This window comes from Triticum aestivum, chromosome 4D, assembly GCF_018294505.1.
Source record: "Triticum aestivum cultivar Chinese Spring chromosome 4D, IWGSC CS RefSeq v2.1, whole genome shotgun sequence".
Taxonomy (NCBI): Eukaryota; Viridiplantae; Streptophyta; class Magnoliopsida; order Poales; family Poaceae; genus Triticum; species Triticum aestivum.
This window is the reverse complement of record NC_057805.1, coordinates 513,277,190-513,296,577: the sequence shown is the minus strand read 5'-3', so window position 1 is coordinate 513,296,577 and position 19,388 is coordinate 513,277,190. Positions and strand designations below refer to the sequence as shown.

General features: G+C 45.6%; 2 protein-coding genes across 2 annotated transcripts; both read left to right on the top strand.

Annotated features, from left to right (window-relative positions):
* Positions 1-394: 394 nt before the first annotated feature.
* Positions 395-8,484, top strand: LOC123099218 (THO complex subunit 1). The gene is made up of 21 exons (XM_044521391.1): positions 395-640; positions 746-829; positions 972-1,046; positions 1,345-1,435; positions 1,542-1,687; positions 1,799-1,870; positions 2,178-2,250; positions 2,364-2,429; positions 2,573-2,619; positions 2,734-2,805; positions 2,906-3,034; positions 3,120-3,185; positions 3,947-3,988; positions 4,653-4,769; positions 4,857-4,939; positions 5,942-6,008; positions 6,353-6,424; positions 6,547-6,597; positions 7,299-7,358; positions 7,759-7,908; positions 7,986-8,484. Exons 1-21 carry the CDS (start codon positions 509-511, stop codon positions 8,193-8,195), a joined length of 1,905 nt encoding a protein of 634 aa, XP_044377326.1. The 5' UTR covers positions 395-508; the 3' UTR covers positions 8,196-8,484.
* Positions 8,485-9,389: 905 nt separating this feature from the next.
* On the top strand, positions 9,390-14,108 carry LOC123099217 (kinase-interacting family protein). The gene is made up of 3 exons (XM_044521390.1): positions 9,390-9,606; positions 11,130-11,541; positions 12,752-14,108. The coding sequence occupies exons 2-3, from the start codon at positions 11,454-11,456 to the stop codon at positions 13,756-13,758; spliced, it is 1,095 nt and encodes a 364-aa protein (XP_044377325.1). The 5' UTR covers positions 9,390-9,606; positions 11,130-11,453; the 3' UTR covers positions 13,759-14,108.
* The last annotated feature ends 5,280 nt before the right edge of the window (positions 14,109-19,388 follow it).

The following is a 19,388-nucleotide window of genomic DNA, read 5'->3' as shown; positions in this document are numbered from 1 at the left end:
TTAGCCGTGACCGCGAGCCAGGGGTGGTCCGTCGTAGATCTGGGAGCGCCGCCGCCTCACCTGCTCGATCTGGAATCCGCAGAGGGGGTGGAGAGAAGGTGAGGGGAGGGGGAGATGTTGTGGGCGGCGGCTGAGTAGGGAGACGGGGGTGGTGGCTTCAGGAAGACGGTGGCGGTGGCGGCGCATCCGGAGATGGGCACGCGATGCATCTAGAGAAGAAGAGCAACAGAGAAAAAAGGCGGCCGCATCGGGAGAGCGAAGGAGAGGAAGTGGGTGGTGGTTTCAGACCGTACGACACCTGACGCCCGATTTGGATCCGACGGCTCTCGCGCGTGCGCTTGCGATGTCCATTGGGCGCAGCTGCACGATTGAGTATTTGGGAAAAAATAAATAAACTTTACAAAATTACAAGTGAGGCGCAGGGCGTTCTGTCCGACTCGTCTGTCCCTCGAAGCAGAGGAGCGGCCTGTCTGTCCCTGAACCCTACCAGCGACTCGCCTCCCTCGCCATGGCGGAGCCCTCGCCGCCGCCGCCGTCCAACTCCGGCCTCCGGATCCTCCTCGCCAAGGACCGCGCGCCCACTTCCTCTCCCTCCGCGCCCGCCGCCGTCTCCAGCCATGCCGACCGCGACCGCATCATCGTAAGCCCCCTCTCCCCCCTTCCCCATCTCGTACACCAGGCGCTTCGGCGCGATGTGCTCCAGTCCGCCAATTTCCCTAAATTCCAATCGTTTGCTTGGTCGCAGGGAGTGTTCCGGACCGCGCTGTCCAGGAACGAGGCCCCCGAAGCTTTCGCCCTCCAGGCAGTTCAGGAAGCGATTAAGCCTCAGGTATGTATGTACTGCACAACCAGATTCGTTGGTAACAGACTAGCAGTTGTGTTCTGCTTCACTGTGTTTGGGAATCCCTGAGCTGTGGTGTTTCAAAAATACACACACGTAAATTAAGCCGGTTTCTCATCTGATTTGGCAGAAGCAAACGGTGCTGGTGCTAGAGGAGAACCAGACCTTGGAGAATGCTCTTCGAAGGCTGCTGCAGGAACTCGTAGTAAGCTTCTTTAACGCAGAAGAAGGCTACACTAATACCTGTTGCAGAGCGATGTGTACATTTTCATCTTTCTGACCACATGGCATGTGTGTTGAGCTATCCTAAACTTGATAAACAAATTTCAATTTTATGGGCTACAGCCCCACCGTTGGAACCTAACACAATGGACAAGTTCTCGTCCCGCCTATATACAATCCACTGAATGCTTCTTTATTATGGTTGACGATAACTGACTGCTGATCGTGCTATCCTAGAAGAAAACCTCGATTGCTGATTCTGTTTCACAATTTTACTCTAGTCATCTGCAGTTCAATCGGGTAAAGGAATTATGCAGTATGGAAACTCATTGGATAGCGGGGAAAGTAATTGCCTGATAACACGCCTTCTTGGTCAGTCACAATTCTTTCACCAGTACTGACAAAATATTTTTATTACCCACATCAGTTTCTGAGAGTATGTATTTTATTCTGATAAATCCAACTTCTGCCATATCAGATATCATGCTTTACCTTTGTGAAAGAGGGCATGTTGAGGGTGGCATGGTATTCCAGTTATTGGAAGATCTGACGGATATGTCAACTATCAAAGACTGCAAAGATGTCTTTGGGTATATTGAGAGCAAGCAGGATGTCTTGGGGAAGGTAATTCTGAATTTGCGAATTGCACTCATTTTTTAATGGCTTGTGGTGCCGGTATGATTCACATAATGTATGTTCATGGTTTTGCTAAATGATTTTTTGGGTTATTTCTAGCAAGAGCTATTTGGGCGTGGCAAGTTGGTTATGCTGAGGACTTGCAACCAACTACTTCGAAGACTTTCAAAGGTTAGTCTGGTTATTTGATTCGGTGTAATCTTTAACTAATTTGTTGTAGCTATCATACTACTGATTAAACTGAGACTGCTGGGTGGTTTTATCTACTAGTACCAAACTGAAATTGTTCAATACAAGCTTTGCCAATGATAACTTTACTGTGTAATAAATGTGCTATTGGCCTTATCAGTGAAAAGTTTTCGACCATTACCTTCAGCGAGCTTGTCAAGAGCACTAGTTTTATTTCTTGGAGTTTCATGTGATACAGAGATTGTATTCTCTACTAGCATTCATATTTTCTGTCACTATGAAATTTCAGTCAAACGATGTGGTGTTCTGCGGACGCATTATCATGTTCCTGGCACATTTCTTCCCGTTGTCAGAGCGTTCAGGTTTGCATATTACAGCTTCCCTACTCCAGCTAGTTTGGCTCCTTATTGACAAGGAATTATAACTGTCCTCTGGGTACACTCCTTATTTTTATTCTTCTATTTTTACTTATCAGCTCTCAATATCAAGGGAGTTTTCAACACATCAAATGAAACTAAGTATGAGAAAGATGCCACTGACGGTTAGTACAATTCTCCTGATAAAAGTAACTGCTATATTATTTATATTTTTTAATGTTACTTTGCAAATTTATCCTGTTCTTTCCTATCTTCATGCAAGTGTATTGTCAATGATAGCATTTCCTAATACACCTTTGTATCTCAGGAATTTCTGTTGATTTCAACTTCTACCAGACCCTGTGGAGTCTGCAGGTTGATATATTTTGCTTGTTAATCTCTGGGATTCAAAATCATCATTATGCCACCCTTTAATTTCTCAAGTGAGGTTGGTTCAGTTCTTAACTTTGGGTTTTATTTTCATTCTAGGAGCATTTCAGGAACCCAGCTTTGACTACTACGAATCCAACAAAATGGCAAAAGTTTGCGTCTAATTTAACGGTACACTCTCCTTCATTTTTCCATGACATGCAGCCTTTTACCTTTTCCTGTTCAATGTTTCTGTTCTGAACTTCTGATGATGCTAATAACTAAATTTCAGGTCGTGTTGAGCACATTTGAAGCTCAGCCTCTCAGCGATGCTGACGGAAAACATAATAATCTTGAGCAGGAGGAAGATGCGGCCTTTAATATTAAGTACCTTACTAGCAGTAAATTGATGGGGTTGGAGGTAATTCTTGTTGAGCATCTGACACTAGTTTCTTTGGTGACTGTTCACTGTTGTTGTATAACCGTATAACATTCTTTATATGCAGTTGAAAGACGCAAGTTTTCGACGCCACATCCTTGTCCAATGCCTTATATTTTTCGACTATCTCAAGGTACACATATTTTGAGTTTAGGTTGCAATCTATCATCAGTTTGTGCCTATTGTACATTCTTGTTCAAATTTTCCAAGCATTTAGGGGTTTCCCTTTGTCTGTCCATTCCGTGATAAGCAGCATGTTTCTGTATTCCGAATAGCTGCAAAAGCAAAAAATAGCACTTCTCCCTGTAATAAATCTTCTTAAATTTCGTTGCATCCTAGTTCTGTTTATTTATATGCATATTTCTTGTCCTTTGTCCAAATCAAGTGTATTATGCTGCTATGTGACTGCACATGGGCTACATGTGCCATTACAATAAATGCTTCTTTCTCCGCTTTCTCTCTTCCATGCAAGTTTCATCTGCTTGTGTTCCACACTGGCCAGCTTCTCACTATTTTGAATGACACTGATGAGAAGGAGATACAGTCGCTAACTTTCTCATGTACCTAGCTAAGAGTAACTATGACCATAGCTGATAGAATAGCATTACTGTCACTTATGGTTGCTGCTGTTACTGTGGCTTAATATATGATCCATGCTGTAGAATGCTGACATGCATCTGGCAATAATCGGAAGGAAAGTTATAACTAATATGGACTATCAAGCTTTCTTTGTTGGGTAGTGAAGTATGAACTGGAATATACTTGCAGAATCTTGCAATCATCATAGACAACAGTAGTCTTTTTCCCCGTTGTTTCAGCTCAATTTCTTGTCGTCGATTACCCTGCTACTATCTGTGCTGTCTTGATCACTGACAAAATTATTCTGTTCACCAGGCACCTGGAAAGAGTGACAAAGAAGGTCCATCCGAGAGCATGGTAAGAAACAAATAGACTAACTGTTTATTTTTGACATACAGTTACTACTTATAAGTAATATAACTCACATACCATAGGTATGAACTCCTGGGACAATGTAACTAAGTAATTTTCAACATTTTAGTATATTCATATCTCACTACATAATTGTTATCAATATATTGTGACATCAACAGCTATGTGACAAGCGTGGCATTTATTCTCGTGAAATCCTTTATTTTAGGTCTGTCATTCCTGGTATTTGCATGACTCCGCAGTGCAGATATTACACCTATAGGTATACCTATATATTGGTAGAATTAATTGTTATGACCTATTGGTTTATACTTATCACATTGTCCAATTTGGCCTCCAATTATAGGTGAATGCTTACCATAGAGGGTCAAATATAATTATTTTTGTTGAAAGTAAGGTGTTCCATACTGTAGGTTGTGCTAGCATGAAGTCACTGGTAAGTAGTAATTGGGTCAACTATTACCAGTACCAACTGCTAGTCTCCGAGTGCCTGATACAAGTAACCTGGGTCATAGTGGTAGTATAGTAAACCAGGAATTGTGATTGTCTTAGCTATTGGTTTCTTTGTGGGCCTTATTAGACCATCATTGAGTTATGAGTTAATTCTGTGGATAAGATAATCTTATATCCTGCCCCCCTTTATAATCAGAAAGAGGAAATCAAATCCTGTGAAGAGCGTGTCAAGAATCTTCTGGAGATGATTCCACCGAAAGGGAAGGAGTTCCTACAAAGCATCGAGCATATTCTTGAGCGGGAGAAGAACTGGGTATATACTTTGCTGCAGTGTACTAGTCTTATACTTCCGTTGCAGGATTTTCACCACTTCTCATCCCTATGCTTGCATATTGAAAAGGTTTGGTGGAAGAGAGATGGATGTCCAGCATTTGAAAAACAACCTTTTGAAAAGAAGTCAGGGCAAGCTGGAGCCAGAAAACGGTGTGCTACTTGCTTTCTTCAGGCATTTACATGTTTTCTGATTTTGTTGTTATTTGTGTTGCTGCTAGCATGCTTAGTCAAGCAGAACGCGTGTAAGTGTATAACTGTTTGAAAGCAGAAATCATTTTAATATTAACCAACAAAACTGCATGCATCGACCATGTTATTAGTGAGTACTTGTATATTTGGTATACAGTGTCTGTTACTTCCTTCAGAGTCAGGTGTATGTAACTGGGTGCATTTTAGCGGCAAGCAACTTTTTGTGAACTGTCATGAAGCAAGCATATGGAGTTTTACGTCTAGTGTTTTACGTCTAGTTTGTTTCACACTAGTCTGTTCATCATTATTTTCGTCCAGCAATTAAGAATTACTCGAGAGTTTGGGAATCTATTGCAGTTATTTAGAACTTTTACTTCCCACATGTTGATTAGTTTTTCATTTTTGTCTTGAGCGAAGCTTGGAATTGACCAGTTTGACCGGCATTCATATCAGATGTCAGTACTTATATATCAGACGGGTTATGAAGTCCATGTTGGGCATCATAATGGGCAGAATCCTGTCAAATATGATATTTTTCTACGGTGGAGAATCAAGGAATGGATAATACAATTGATCGTCTCATTGTAGTTTTTGTGTTCTAGATTTGTCTACGAAAAAGTAACCATTTAACAAGTTTACATATAAAATGCTGCATAAATTATTTGACCTAACACATTTCCTATTTCCTTTTCGTAGTATAAATCCTAAATTTAGTAGTCTTATTTTGTGACAAAATGAAGATATAGGGCAACAGTAAATTTTGGCTAGGTCAGTTATAGATTTTAAGCTGTTTTCACACTCGTAATTTGAGAGCTTATTATGTTGCGCAATACTGGCTAGGCCGGTTATAGAATTTTAAGCTGTTTTCACTCTTGTAATATGAGAGTTTATTATCTTGTGCTCCACTGTTTTCACTGTACTAATTTTAAGCTGTTTTCACTATTCTGTTTTCTTTCATTTTAGTAAGCCAAGGTGGAGATTGGGAAACAAGGAACTTGCTCAACTGTGGAAATGGGCAGAATTAAACCCTGTACGTTTTAAGCTACAACTTTACATTATTATCCTATTTGACTGGGTACTATAACATATAACTGCAAAACTTTTTCAGACTGGTAGAGTATCGAAAAACTTACTTTTTCTTACTGTACAAATTTACTTCTATATAAGAAATATGAGTTTGAGTGGGGACATTTCAGCAGGACAGCGGCCTTGTACAAATTTGCTGCAAGCTACTGCCCTGTTAGTTGAATGGCCTACACAGTATTGATAAATAATCATCCAATTACCTGTATGTGCCTTGAGTTACCTTTTTTTGGCCATACAGTTTTTGAAGTTTCTTCTTGAACACACATCTCATTTGCATTGGAACTGCAGGATGCTTTGACTGATTCTGACCGAGTCCGCATGCCATCAGTTACAGAATATTGGAAACCACTTGCAGAAGATGTAAGCACTTTAGTTTTTCTTCCATTTTTATTTTTCTCCTCTGATTCATTCATCCTTTTTTTTATGTACAGTAACTTATTAGGATAGTCCTCAAATACTGACTTTTCAATGTAAAATTGCAGATGGACACATCTGCTGGAATTGAGGAGGAGTATCACCACAAAAATAATCGTGTAAGTTCAAATCCCAGCCCTATTATGTTCTTGAGTGCCTGCCACTAGAACTTTCTAGTGAGGAACTTTGCTGGATCCCAATTAGTTAATATGTGCGCTTAAGTCATCCATACCTAAAAATGGAGTTGGTGCAAAGAATTTATTAAATGGGACCCAGCTCTGCATTGAACCAAAACATATTATTCTCCCAAAGAAGTTGTGCTAAAAATGAATTAATAATAATAATCTTTGTGTCTATCATCAGTTCTGCAGATGCCATAGAAATTCTCCCTTCTCATATTTGCTGATATGTGTGGGGATTAAGCTGGGAACTGTAGTGTTATCGTGCTTACATGTTTCATTAAAAAAAACACTTGGAATCGGGCACATGTATCCTCAGTTATTAAAATTCAGGTAGCCATGATCTACCTGACACAATGCTGTTATGAACTGTTCTCTGTATAGAACAGGATGTTGTTGATGTAGTTCTGGACTGGTAACGGATCTTGTCCCACACCAAGACAGGGTGGTTCAAATCACATTAGGCAGAAACTTTTATCAGTGGCTCAGTGGAGTGCTCATGAAACGATGTCCTCATTTCATGGACACTGATTTCAAGAGTGTTATTTTTGGGTTTGCATATATGACCTGATGCCAGAAACATCATTGTAATTTTCTTTTGATATATTTAGTGGTCTCAAAAGCAGCTTTTTTAAAAACAGGTTTATTGCTGGAAAGGTTTACGGTTTCAAGCCAGACAAGATTTGGAAGGATTTTCTCGAGTATGTATTATGCTGTTGCTATTACAGTCTCTTTTACTTGTATTTATTACTATTATTATTGGCATTCATGCACATGTTCCTTAATGAAGAACTTTTATTTGAAATTTCAAAGAAAAATGTGGAAATAAATATTTGTATTTGCGAAAAATATTGTGTGCTAGCAAACATTTGTGCAAAAACAGTATGCATGTTTATGTGCTCTACAAGAGAACCATATTAGTACATTTCATTGCTATATGTTAGTTTGCATTTTTTTTTTTTGCTAGTTCACATTCTTTCTCACAAAAATAAACTGAAAGGAAATACCATTTTAAATCTCCATGAGCATGTGAGCACAAAATCCATATCTAATTTGGCATGTTTTATCATCAGCTAACTAATGCTTACCGCCTGATTTCAGTTTTGTGACTACGGGATCGAAGGGGTTGTACCTCCCGAGCTCCTGCCACCCGACGTCCGCGCCAAATTCAATTCAAAGCCCGGAGAGAAGGCCAAACGGCCTAAACGGGAAGACGCAAGAGGCACGTCAGCCCACCCCAAGGAGCCACAGGTACCTAGGGCATCATCTGGCGCATATCTGGGCTATCATAACCCGTAATATGCATCTTACGCCTTGGCTGCGTGAAGGTTGCCGCGGCCACGCCCGAGACGGACGGCGGCGGCAGCGGGGGCGACCAGGAGGAAGGCGCGGTGCCGATGGACTCGGACAATGGCGCGGGGGAGGACGGCCAGAAGCGGAGCCCAGGTGAGGTCTCCGGGCCCGAGTCAGGGCAGTGCGAGGCCGAAGATGACGGTGAAGATAACACGAAAAGCGCGCATAGTAGAGATCGTCGGTAGGGGTGACAAACAGGCATAATAGAAGAATGATTTCCTCCCAAGGAGATGATGATGTTGTATCATGCTTCCAACTTTTTGATTCAGTTTGCCGCTTCTCGTTCGGGGCGCCATCTAAGTAAGCTGGGACATTAATTAATCATCAGAGAGTTTTGTGGCTTACCTAATTATTACACTAGTCGACACTATGTGTTTAGCCTGACATGTACGTACAAGATATATAGCAACTAAGTAGCAAAGCTCCATGTGTGTAATGTTTTGCCCATTTCTATTTTACAGTTTGTTTTCACAAGAGGTCATTTCATTTGATTTGAGGGCATTTTTCTACAGCCATAGAAAATCCATACCGAGAGCTGCTGCCGATGCCAGCACTAGATTTGTATATTCAGGAAATTGGCGAGATCGGATTGCGAATTCCGAAACCTTGAAATATTCTGGCGCAATTCTGGATGGCAACCCGGGCTCTGGGTTCAAATCCTCGTCTGCTCTGTTTGATGACAAGCCATTTGACAGAAATCATTTTTCTTGGAAGGCGCCATTGAAAAGTGGTATCCAGAGTGGTTGGTTGCCGGCGCTACATTTATTCAGGGAACTCGTGAATTGCGATGATGAAATTCGAAAACTCGGAACTGTTTTCGGGCGGAAATCTGGCTGCGAGCCCGGGCGTTCCGTTCGAATGCTCGCTCATCCGCAACCACCCCACCCCGTTTGGTATAAATAAATGGCGCCCTTAATAAAGCAAAGCCGTCCTGTAACGTGTTAGGATTTAATTAGTAGGTTAAATAAAGGGATAATCCTCCCATGTAATATTCTATGTCGGTTAGTACGTAGTATGGCAACCGACATACCTCACACCCCTTCACGAACGGATGCGTCTCTCCATCGCGTCCCTTCCCCTTGTATAAATATGTTGAACCTCAATGGAATATGACAGCAGTTGAATCATTTGCTCTCCCTCTTGTTTCGTTTACATTCACATTCAATATAACGGATGCTGATAGTAGCTAGGTTCCAATTAATTACATTCACTGCCCCCGGTCAACCACCCGGCGAGCACCACGTCTCATCTGGACCGCCCGTTGGACAGCGTGGATAGCACGTGGACGGCTGCGATGAAGGATGGCCGAAGGAAGCTTGGCTTGGACGACACAACAAGTGAGAGTGAGGGGAGCTATATATGCAGAGCTCAGCTCGGGTCTCTTTCTTTCTTTATCTCCCTCTGTGTCCAGTTACAGTAGTAGAAGAGGAACCGAGGAAGGGGGCTTCTCTCTCTTTCGTCACTCACTCCACTGTCGACAGCTGCTTCTCTTCTTCTTACTGGAGTGCTTCCGCCTGCCGGGGAAGGGAACAATGGCGCTCACCCCCTCCTCCGCCGCCATGGCTCGTCCTTGCGTCCATCCCCTTTGACTGACTTGTAAGTCTCTCTCTCTCTCTCTTTCTCTCGATCTCTGCACTTTCTGTCCGCTTCTAGCTAGGGAGATAATGATGATTTAGCGCCCTCTCTCCTGGTGCAGTAGTAGTAGCAGTAGCAGGAGTTGCAACTTTAATTTGAAATGACTTGAACCATCTCATATTCTATCTATTAGATTCCCACCCGTTTCCGGTAGCTCGATTAGTACTAAAAAACAAATTCCTTGCCCTCCACAGTTTTCTTTTCCTTTTGTTTGCACAGCAACACTTAGGGGGGCACTAGTAATTCCCTCTTCTTGTCCTCCACGGTTTATGTATGTATGTATGTATGTATGTATGGCTCTCCAGTTTTTGCCCGCAGTACGTAGTTACATTCGTCGTGGGTAAAAAAAAAAAAAAAGAGGTCCCGAATTGAAGACCCCCTCTGTTCTGTTTGGAAAACAAACAAACAAACAAAGCGGGTTACTAGTATTATACTCCCTCCATTCCAAAATAGATGACTCAATTTTATACTAACTTTAGTACAAAGTTGGTTCATCTATTTTAGAACGGAGCGAGTACTGCGTAGCACTGGAAGCCAGTAAGCAACTCCACTGTGCTCGTACGTGTCGCCGTCCTCTTTTATGTGCAAGCAAAAGAGAGAAGGATAAATAGTTACAGCCTTGTACACCCGCAAAATCTTGTGACCTCAAACAAGTCCAAACACAAGTAGTACCTTTGTTTAGAAGAAGAAAAGTAGTAGTAGTAGGTACTAAAGCGAGGCGGGTTAAGCATTTGAAATGCTTTCCTTCCTTCCTTCCTTTGATATGCTTTACAGTCGAGTGTCATGTTTTTTAACCTCCCATTTGAATAGCAGCAATGCTTTAGAGCAGGAGTATTTTTTTCCTTTGCCTCGGCATCGCTCACTGAATCCAACACAAGACGGGAAGTGACGGGACGGGACGGGCCTCGGTCCCTGCGAAATCACCCCTACCCTACCTCTATCTACTCTGCTCACACCTGCCTGCGCCATGGAGCTACCCATCATCCTTTACTTTGGGGCGGGTGCGCGGAGATTCGGGACGTTCGGGGCTCACGGGGACATGCATGGATGATCCCTAGCCACGCCGTGAGGGCACGCACTCGCTCGTGTCACATCGTTGCCGGCCGGCCGGCCGGCGTAGGACCCCCCCGAGCGCGCGCAGCACAGGCACAGCCTCGTGTCGTGTACGCCGCGCGTCCCCCAGGAGTGGAGCGGAGCGGAGTGCGCCCACAAGTCCACCATGCACTAGTGCTGCGTCACGTCGCGTCGCGCTCGCCCTAGCCTGGTTGTCTACTCCGCTACACTGTTCCAGCGGCGTGCCATGCCAATATGCCATGCCCACGCCCACTTCTCTCCATGCTCCTCTCCCGTTTTATACTGCTGCACTGTACTGCACTGTACTCTACTGTATGTACTCCGCTTGCTTGCTTGCTCATTTCGTCACGCCATGGCTTACGCTTACAGTACTGACTGCTGTGTGTTTGTTTCTGCTGACTGACTGACAGGGACGGGACTAACGCTGCGCTGCAGAAGGCTGGGTGTTCACGGGGCACCAGCGGCGTGCGGCGTGGGGTCCTCGTTGGCTTGTGGCGGGGGCCTTCCCAACCCAAGCGCAACGCCCCAGCCAACCCTGCTTCTTCGCCGGGCCAGCCGCCGGCCGTGCCAGGCGACGCGACGCGACACGACGAGGCAGTCAGTGAGTCAGCGGCAGCTACGTCTACTGTGGTATCTACTCTAGGAGGCAGCAGGCCGGCCCCTCGGAGAGAGAGATCACAAGACGCACCACGGGGCAAGGGCAGCAGGAGGAGGCTGGCTTGGCTTGGCTTGGCATGGAGAAGGTGATGCTGCATCAGCAGGAGCAGGAGGCTCGGGCGCCGGCGCCCACGTGCCCGCCGTGGCTCCAGGCGGCCATCGCAGGTGATGATCCATCTCCTCTCCTCTCCTCAACACGTAGTAGGCGTGCCAGCCACTGTTACTTCTTCACGAGCCTGCGTAGGCTGATCGTGATCGATCGTTGCTGTGCGTGCGTGCACTGGAGCACACCCGTGGGCGGCCTCATTTCATTTCGTGGCAGCACAGTACAGTTATGCGTTCGTACCGGCGGGCGGCATGCCCGGCCGGCGTACGTACATGCTGATGGATAAATGCGTGCCATCGCTCGCCTCGCTGCAGTGAGAGTGGGGATTGATTATTGTGCGTGCTGGAGTAAAGTATAGCACAGTTGGGTTCGGTCTGGAGGTCAGAAGAGAGATCGCGCTAGGTAGATTCTCATCTCCCTCCTCTCACAGGGTACTCTTGTTCCTGCCTGCCTGTCCCATGCCGCCGATCTATGACGCACAGTGGTACTACCACCTAGTAGTACGTACCACAGTAGTGATGAGGGAGAGATCTCACGCTCACGGGTGTCCTGTGATACGCATTAATGCCTGCCGCGCTCAGAGGATTCCAGTATGTGATCTATGTATGCACGCGTGCCTACATTGTCACAATGAGATCATGACCTGTGCGACTGTGCAAGTACGCACCACCCGTGCCAAACTACGTACTGTAGGCGTGAACGAGGCCAAGCTACGATGACGCGCGTCTCTGTCTTTTTTCCTTTGGTTTGTTCACTAGCTCCTCGTCCAGGAATCCAATCCTCTGCCTCTGGCCGAGGGTTGGATTCTTCCTCGCTTTCGCCACCTTCTCCGGATTTCGTTCGAAATTTGAACTCCACGCCCACCTCAAAACCATGCATGCATGCATGCATGCATCCGCTAGAAAAGAATATCTAGTGGTACGTCTGTACGTGACCAAGTTGGCAAACCCATCATTCCGGGTCAACCCTTTCGCCGGCAGGCCGCCCGCCCGCCCGCAGTGAAAAATCCAACACAACACACGGCGGGCAGCAGACGAGCAGTCATGTCACGGGCCGGCACTGTCACTCCACACTCCACACTTTTCTTTTGTTTTGTTTTTACCATAGCAGCGTGGTAACAATCTATCCCAGTGAATTACCCAGCTCTAAGTTAGCCCTAGCACTATAGTTTGTTACGATCATCGAAACCATATTAATTAATCTCAAAGAATTTTTGGTTGGCATTTACTCGAATAACGTGGAAAACTGTACGTGTGTGTGCGTGTGCAGACATCGAGCAGCGCGTGCGCGCGCTGGCGGCGGGCGTGCCGGACGACGACGCGGCGGCGGCGGCCGCGGACCACTCCTTCGCCGAGCGCGCCGAGAACTACTACCGCCGCCGCCCGCAGCTGCTCGCGCTCCTCACCGACCTCCACCACCGCTACCTCTACCTCGCCGACCGCTACGCCCAGTCCCTCCTCGCCAACGCCAAGTCCCACTCCCACCACCTCAGCTCCGACTGCTCCTCCGACGTCGACGACCGCTCCTCCGACGCCGGCAGCTCCCTCTCCTACCAGCCCCACTCCGTAATCGCCGATGACCACCACCCCGCTGCTCCGGCGCTCGCGTTCCCGGCCTCGGCGGACGGCGAGCTGGTGGTGGCGGAGCTGGTGATGGCGTGGGTGGACCGGGACGTGCTGGCGGACGAGGCGGACCGCCGGAGGGCCGAGTCGGCGCGCAAGATCGACCTGCAGGGGAGCCTGCTGGAGGTGCTCGAGTCGGAGCGCCTGGTCCTGCTGGGCGAGAACGCGCGCCTGGCCTTCCGCGCCTCCGCCGCCGAGGAGGAGGCCGCGGCCGCCGCCGCCGAGCTCGGCTACACGCGCCGCCGCGCGGCCGACATGGCCCGGCTGGCCGTGAAGCTGCGGGACGACCACCGGGCGTGCATGCTGGGGCGCAAGGTCGAGGCGCTGCAGGCGCAGGTGTACGGGCTGGAGCTCCGCAACCGCGAGTGCTTCGAGGCCATGGCCGCCTGGGAGGCCGAGCGCAAGGCCGGCGTCGCCGAGATCGAACGCCTCCGCGCCGAGAACCGCCGCCTCGCCGCGGAGGCCGCCCAGGCTGCGGCTGCATCGAGGAGGAAGCGTGGGGGCGGCAAGGGTGGCGGGAACGGGTGGTGGTGGCTGGCGAGGGTGCGGCTGGCGGCGGAGTGGACGCCGTGCGCGCCGTCGTCGGTGACGGTGAGGAAGGTCGGCGAGCAGATGAAGGGCGGCAAGTACAACGGCGGCTGCTTCTGCCTGTAGGCAGGCAGCGGCGGCGTCGTGACACCGGCGACGACGGCGAGGGTCTCTGCTTTTGGTGCATCTTTTTGGTTTGCCCCCTTGGATTATGGCAGTATTACTGTGGGGAGGATCGGCGAAGAGATATGGTTTAGGCTGGGGTTATTATGAGGCAATGCAGGGTGTAAGATGATAATTAAGTAGCTGTTCCTGAACTGGTTTACTCCACCACTCTCACTGGCACTCATGGAGCTGTGATGCTTCTGTCGGTGGAGATGGAGATGGGCAAAGCAGTACTATTATGAGAGACATGTACGTAGTAAGGAGTAGTATTAAGCAGTAATGCCCAATGAGACGCAAAGTTGTTACTTTAAGCTGCTATCTCGCACATGAGTTGGTGTCTGTTTACCTCCAACTTTTCAATCGGTTTCGAGTAGCGACGCTTACAAACTGTTCGAATTCCTGCTATCCACAGCACTAAATTGCTAGGTAAACTAAGCCATACGAATTATGGGAATAGCATGAAAAATTGAAAACACGCACGCACGGAGTTGCCCGATCGAGCTCCATTTCATAGAGATGTACACCTTGCACAAAAGCAGGTTAACATCTCTTGGCGTCACAAACCATTGGTCTCAACAGGTGCTCGCGGATAAATGTACATCTAGCTCTTGTCTTAAGTCGAAGTTTTGAAACTTTAACCAACTTTATAGGAAAACTAGTAGCATTTATGGCACTAAATTCGCATCACTAGATTCGTTTTAAAATGTACTTTCATAATATACCAATTTGATGTCATGTATGCTATTACTCTTTTCTATAAAGTATTAAAATTATAAAACTTTGACTTAATACCAAAAGCAGATGTACATTTATTCACACGGAACGAGTAGTCTTAAAGCCAACATTTCAGCACTAAAAGCATTTCTAGCCTTTCCATAAACTTAACTCCTCAAATCACCTTCTATAATTAATACTTTTGGGACCGTCTATTTAACAGGTGCCTAAAAAATGTTTTCAAGAGTCACTTCTTTCCCACCATCGGATCAATATCCAACGGCTTCAATCATGCCGCGGACTGTTCAGCTTCTTCCTTCCGACGACAGTTTCTCCTCCCCCGGCAGCCTATCTCGCCCCATCCGCCTGCCTCCATCCCCCGTGGCCGGCGGGCGCTACCGTACACTGCCTCGCCGCCCCGCTCTCTCCCTCAACCCCCCTCCACCAACGTTGCTGGCCCACCGCCTCGGCCATCCTTCTAAGCCCCACACCACCGGTGAAAACTCCGGCGATTCCCTTCACCCCATCCCTAAGATAGATAATGGGGCCGTGACTCCCCCTAAAATAGATAGTGGGGCTATGGCTTTCTCCGGCGAGCTCAGAATGAACTAGAGAAAGTGACCGACGCGAAGAAAATTTTCAGGCACCTGAGATATAGCAAAATCGAACCTTTTTAAAATTTGTGGAGTTAAACATTCTTGCGCCTAGCCCTTCTCCTAATCTTAACTCACTATATGTTCTACCTATCTCATCCATCTTTCTGCATAGGCATTTCCACACCATTTCAAGTTTTCAACAATATTCTATTGGCACCACTACCACTAGTGTACCCACCAAAGAACCTCAATCTTGCCAAGATCTCTCCAGGAACAATTTACCAATCTTGTCTCATCCTTTCATTCATACTTGGTTATTGGCACTACACTGGTCGGTGAGTTGTTCACTTGCTCAACACAATCGGACCATCGATTGCACTGATCTTGGATGCTACTTCAGCGATGAGCAGAGATACCCTAGCGTGTGATTGGATGGAATCAGAACATTGTGTGAATAGTATTGCTTAATCCTCTTCCATAATATTTCCTTGGTTTGATCGGCTCCTCCAGCCCTGGCATCAAGAGAGATATGTTCATTCAAGCATTGCATAAAGTTATGTCCTCCTCAACCTTGTAGTTCACCGACCTTGTTAGCTCTCTCTTCATGGTATGTGTGTGGTTACCCTCTACTTTGGCACTATGTCTCTCTCCTTGGCTTTCATCTGCCACAGAAATGACAACGTCGTTGAGGTCAATGGCGTTCCTTTCATCCAGCGCCATGAATTTTTCCAGGTCACCCAACTCGTTTTGCATAGTACGATGTCAAAAGCCATCACCAAATTCAATATCACATGATCCAAGATTTTGAGAAAAAATAATAATACAAAAACACTTACCTATATGGCATTGTGTCCAACACCTCACGAGCATATGATCATTCTCATCACATGAACTACCATAGATGGTTTTGCAAAATTAAACAATCCAACATTCTCGATCACAACACACGATTTTTGCACCAATAAACAACCAGACACTTCTAATGGGAGGGATGACTGCAAAAACTAGAAGTGCTACTCAACCTACACTAAACAACATCAACAAGAAGCTCTTCTCAAACGACATGACCAAAGCAAACTAGGGATACAAATGCACTATGACAAGTAGTGCCGATCGCACAACCATGGAACTAAACCTGATATACAATCCATAAGACATCCAGTACGACATCGTCGTGGATCCTAGGTTGTCGTGACCTCCCTTCCTCGCGCAAACGACTCCGCGAGGAAAGACAATCCACCTAGTCTCAGTGTCCATACCTACAAGAGCCCTGATCACCTCAGATTGCTTCATAATGACTTTTATGGTATGCAATATATACTTTTGAAAAATACTTATACTCTGATATTCGGTTGTTGGGGCCAATGTATCTGAGCTAAAACCACAACATTGTCGAACAATGATGTTTTCTTGATGGTGTGGTTATGTGACGTGATTACAGCTAGGACACACTCTGTGATGAATGTGAATGATAACGCAAAGGAAAGAATTCCTCCATACCTGCGAGTGTAACACTGCAACATGTACTGATGCAGGTCTGGATGACTTTTTTCTTGATGGGTGAAGGGGTGGATGTCCTGAGCACTAAATGCTTTGAGAAGATTTTCCATGCGGCGATGAAGACAAACCAAAGCACAACAGCTCGCCGGAGATGAATGATGTGGCTTACATATATACATTAGTGCAATATGACTTGTAGAAAACAGCAAAAAAGTATGACTTACAGAATATACCACCAATATTTATAAATAAATGACTTGCTAGTGGATACCTTACTCTACCAACCATGAACAACTTACAATTAGTGGACTTGGCCAACCCCCCTCCCCTATAGTATGTTTTGGTAGGGGGCTATGCCCCCCCACCCTCCACTTCATGACAGCACGCTATAATTCTGTAGCCACCCTAGCATTATTCACCATTGGTGATGTGTACCTACATAGTGGCCGTGCTAAGCAGGATCGTTGGGTTTCTCCTCGCGGTCGTTGCGATGGAGTTGGCGCTCACCACGGGGACGTGAGTGTCATATGACCATTTTTCATGTTTAATATTATGATTGTCACTGTGTTGATGATGCCACTGATAACTCAACGAGCAGCGATGACGCCGCCGTCCGTCGCCCCTGACCATGTCCCACAGCTAAGATGGCCACCTTGGCATATGTTGTCCCATTGTTTGTATTGATGAGTCCAAACGCGTACCACTTGAGCTGACTGAAGATGCGTGGTAGGGTGGCTACAGATAGCAGGACGATCAGTATGTAGGTACCCATCATCAACGGTGCATGGTAGGGTGGCTACGTAAATATAGCGTGCTGTCATGAAGTGGGAGGGGGGAGGGGGGGCATAGCCCCCTACCCTAACATACAATGGGGAAAGGGGGGGAGGGGGTGTTGGCCAAGTCCACTAATCCTAAATTAACTAGTTGTAAGTTGTTCATGGTTGATAGAGTAAGGTATCCACTAGCAAGTCATTTATTTATAAATATTGGTGTTATATTCTACAAGTCGTATTGCACTAATGTATATATGTAAAGTACATGTAAAAGCACTTGGTGACGACTTGAGACTTTTTTTAAACATTGCCAGTTTTCTATATTATTTTAAAAATCTTTTTCGTTGAAAAATATTTTTTGCCTTCATATTTGTGTGTTTCCTACTGACGGGCTTTCTTTGTTGTTGGGATTTGCTTTGTTGCATCATTCTATAGGACAACAAGAGACTTATAAATATTCCGTAGAAGCCCAAGACATTGGTTTTTAAATAAGAAAAATCGAGAGAGTGAATATGAAGGTCCCTGCAGATTGTCAATAAGAAAAAGGAAAATTCTTAACATTTCAATTCAATTGAACTTTTGACATCCCAACATTTAAATGGTAAATTACAGTACTTGTATACATTGAATGCCCTAAGAAAAGGAAAACTCCCAACATTTAAATTCCAAAAAAGTTCAATTTAAACCACTCTAAAATATTCTCAGTTCCGAAAGTACCAATGATATTTTGCACCGGTTTCCATATTTTCTAAAATACATGACATAAATTGTCGATCAAAGGATCGTCACAAAAAAATGTACCATGTATTTTGAAACGGATGGAGCATGTTACCATCGCTAGCTGGCCGTTAAATGACTATCAATTGGCTACTGAAAAGGCGATGTTGCAACAGTTGCACATTTGTACGGTTACGTTTGCACACATATTATTTGTGCAACTGTGGTCTATAATAAATTTATTCAAACATACGATAAATATAGATATAGGACAACTTTAGGGTACTAAAGTTTTATAAAATATAAAAACTATAAATCATTGCAGGCAAATAAAGACTCTCTTTTTAAACACCAATATTTAAATTGTACATTACAATAGTATATATGGGAATACACAAAACCACTATGGAGCATAATATCGCACACATGGCGCTGCAGTGCTGTTCCCTACCATTAGATATTGAAAGCGATTGTCTTGAGGCAGTCATGATGATCAAGAGTAGAGAAGGCAACTGTCACGACCGGTTTTTCAATAAAATATTTATTGAGAGACCAATCCCTTTTACGGACCAGTAAAGAAGAATTCCTTCTCACTGCTAGACAATATCTTGGTCACAGAAGAAAAATACCAGGAGTACTGAATATAATACAAGGTTGAGCGGAGACTGCTCAACAATTTATTACATGAACGCCGATAAAACATAACGGCGGATAGGGTGGCATAACTACTAACTCACGATAACAACGGTGGTGGAAATATCACCGCGAAGTGGGTGATATGACTCCTGAAAACTACAGCTCTTCGAGCGTCGGAGTGAGGCTCGAGGAGACTTATTGCGGGTGGCGGAAGCGTATATAACACAAGTGACCAAACTCCAGGATCACACGGGACTGACTGGGACTCCTCTAGGCGTCGGATGCACTATCAAACTCTTCATCCAAGAGATCGCCTTCGTCAATATCTGGCCAAATCAACAAGCCAGGTGAGTACTATGAAAGTACTCGCAAGACAGTTCGGACATAGGATATAACAAGTGTAAACATGAAGCATATGAACAGATTAACAAGTGCATTCAGACATAGAGACAAAAATGCATAGGGAATAAAAGAGAAGCCGGGCGGTAGTCCTCCCGAAATCCCAAATTAAATACTGGGTGCCAAACGAGGGTCTGAATGACTCCTCGAGAGGAAAATGCAAGAATAACAATGCCGCAGTCGGGCGTCAGGGCGACACCACATAAAGGGCTTATAATAGAAAATAAAGGATAGTACGTGCCACAGTCGGACGTCT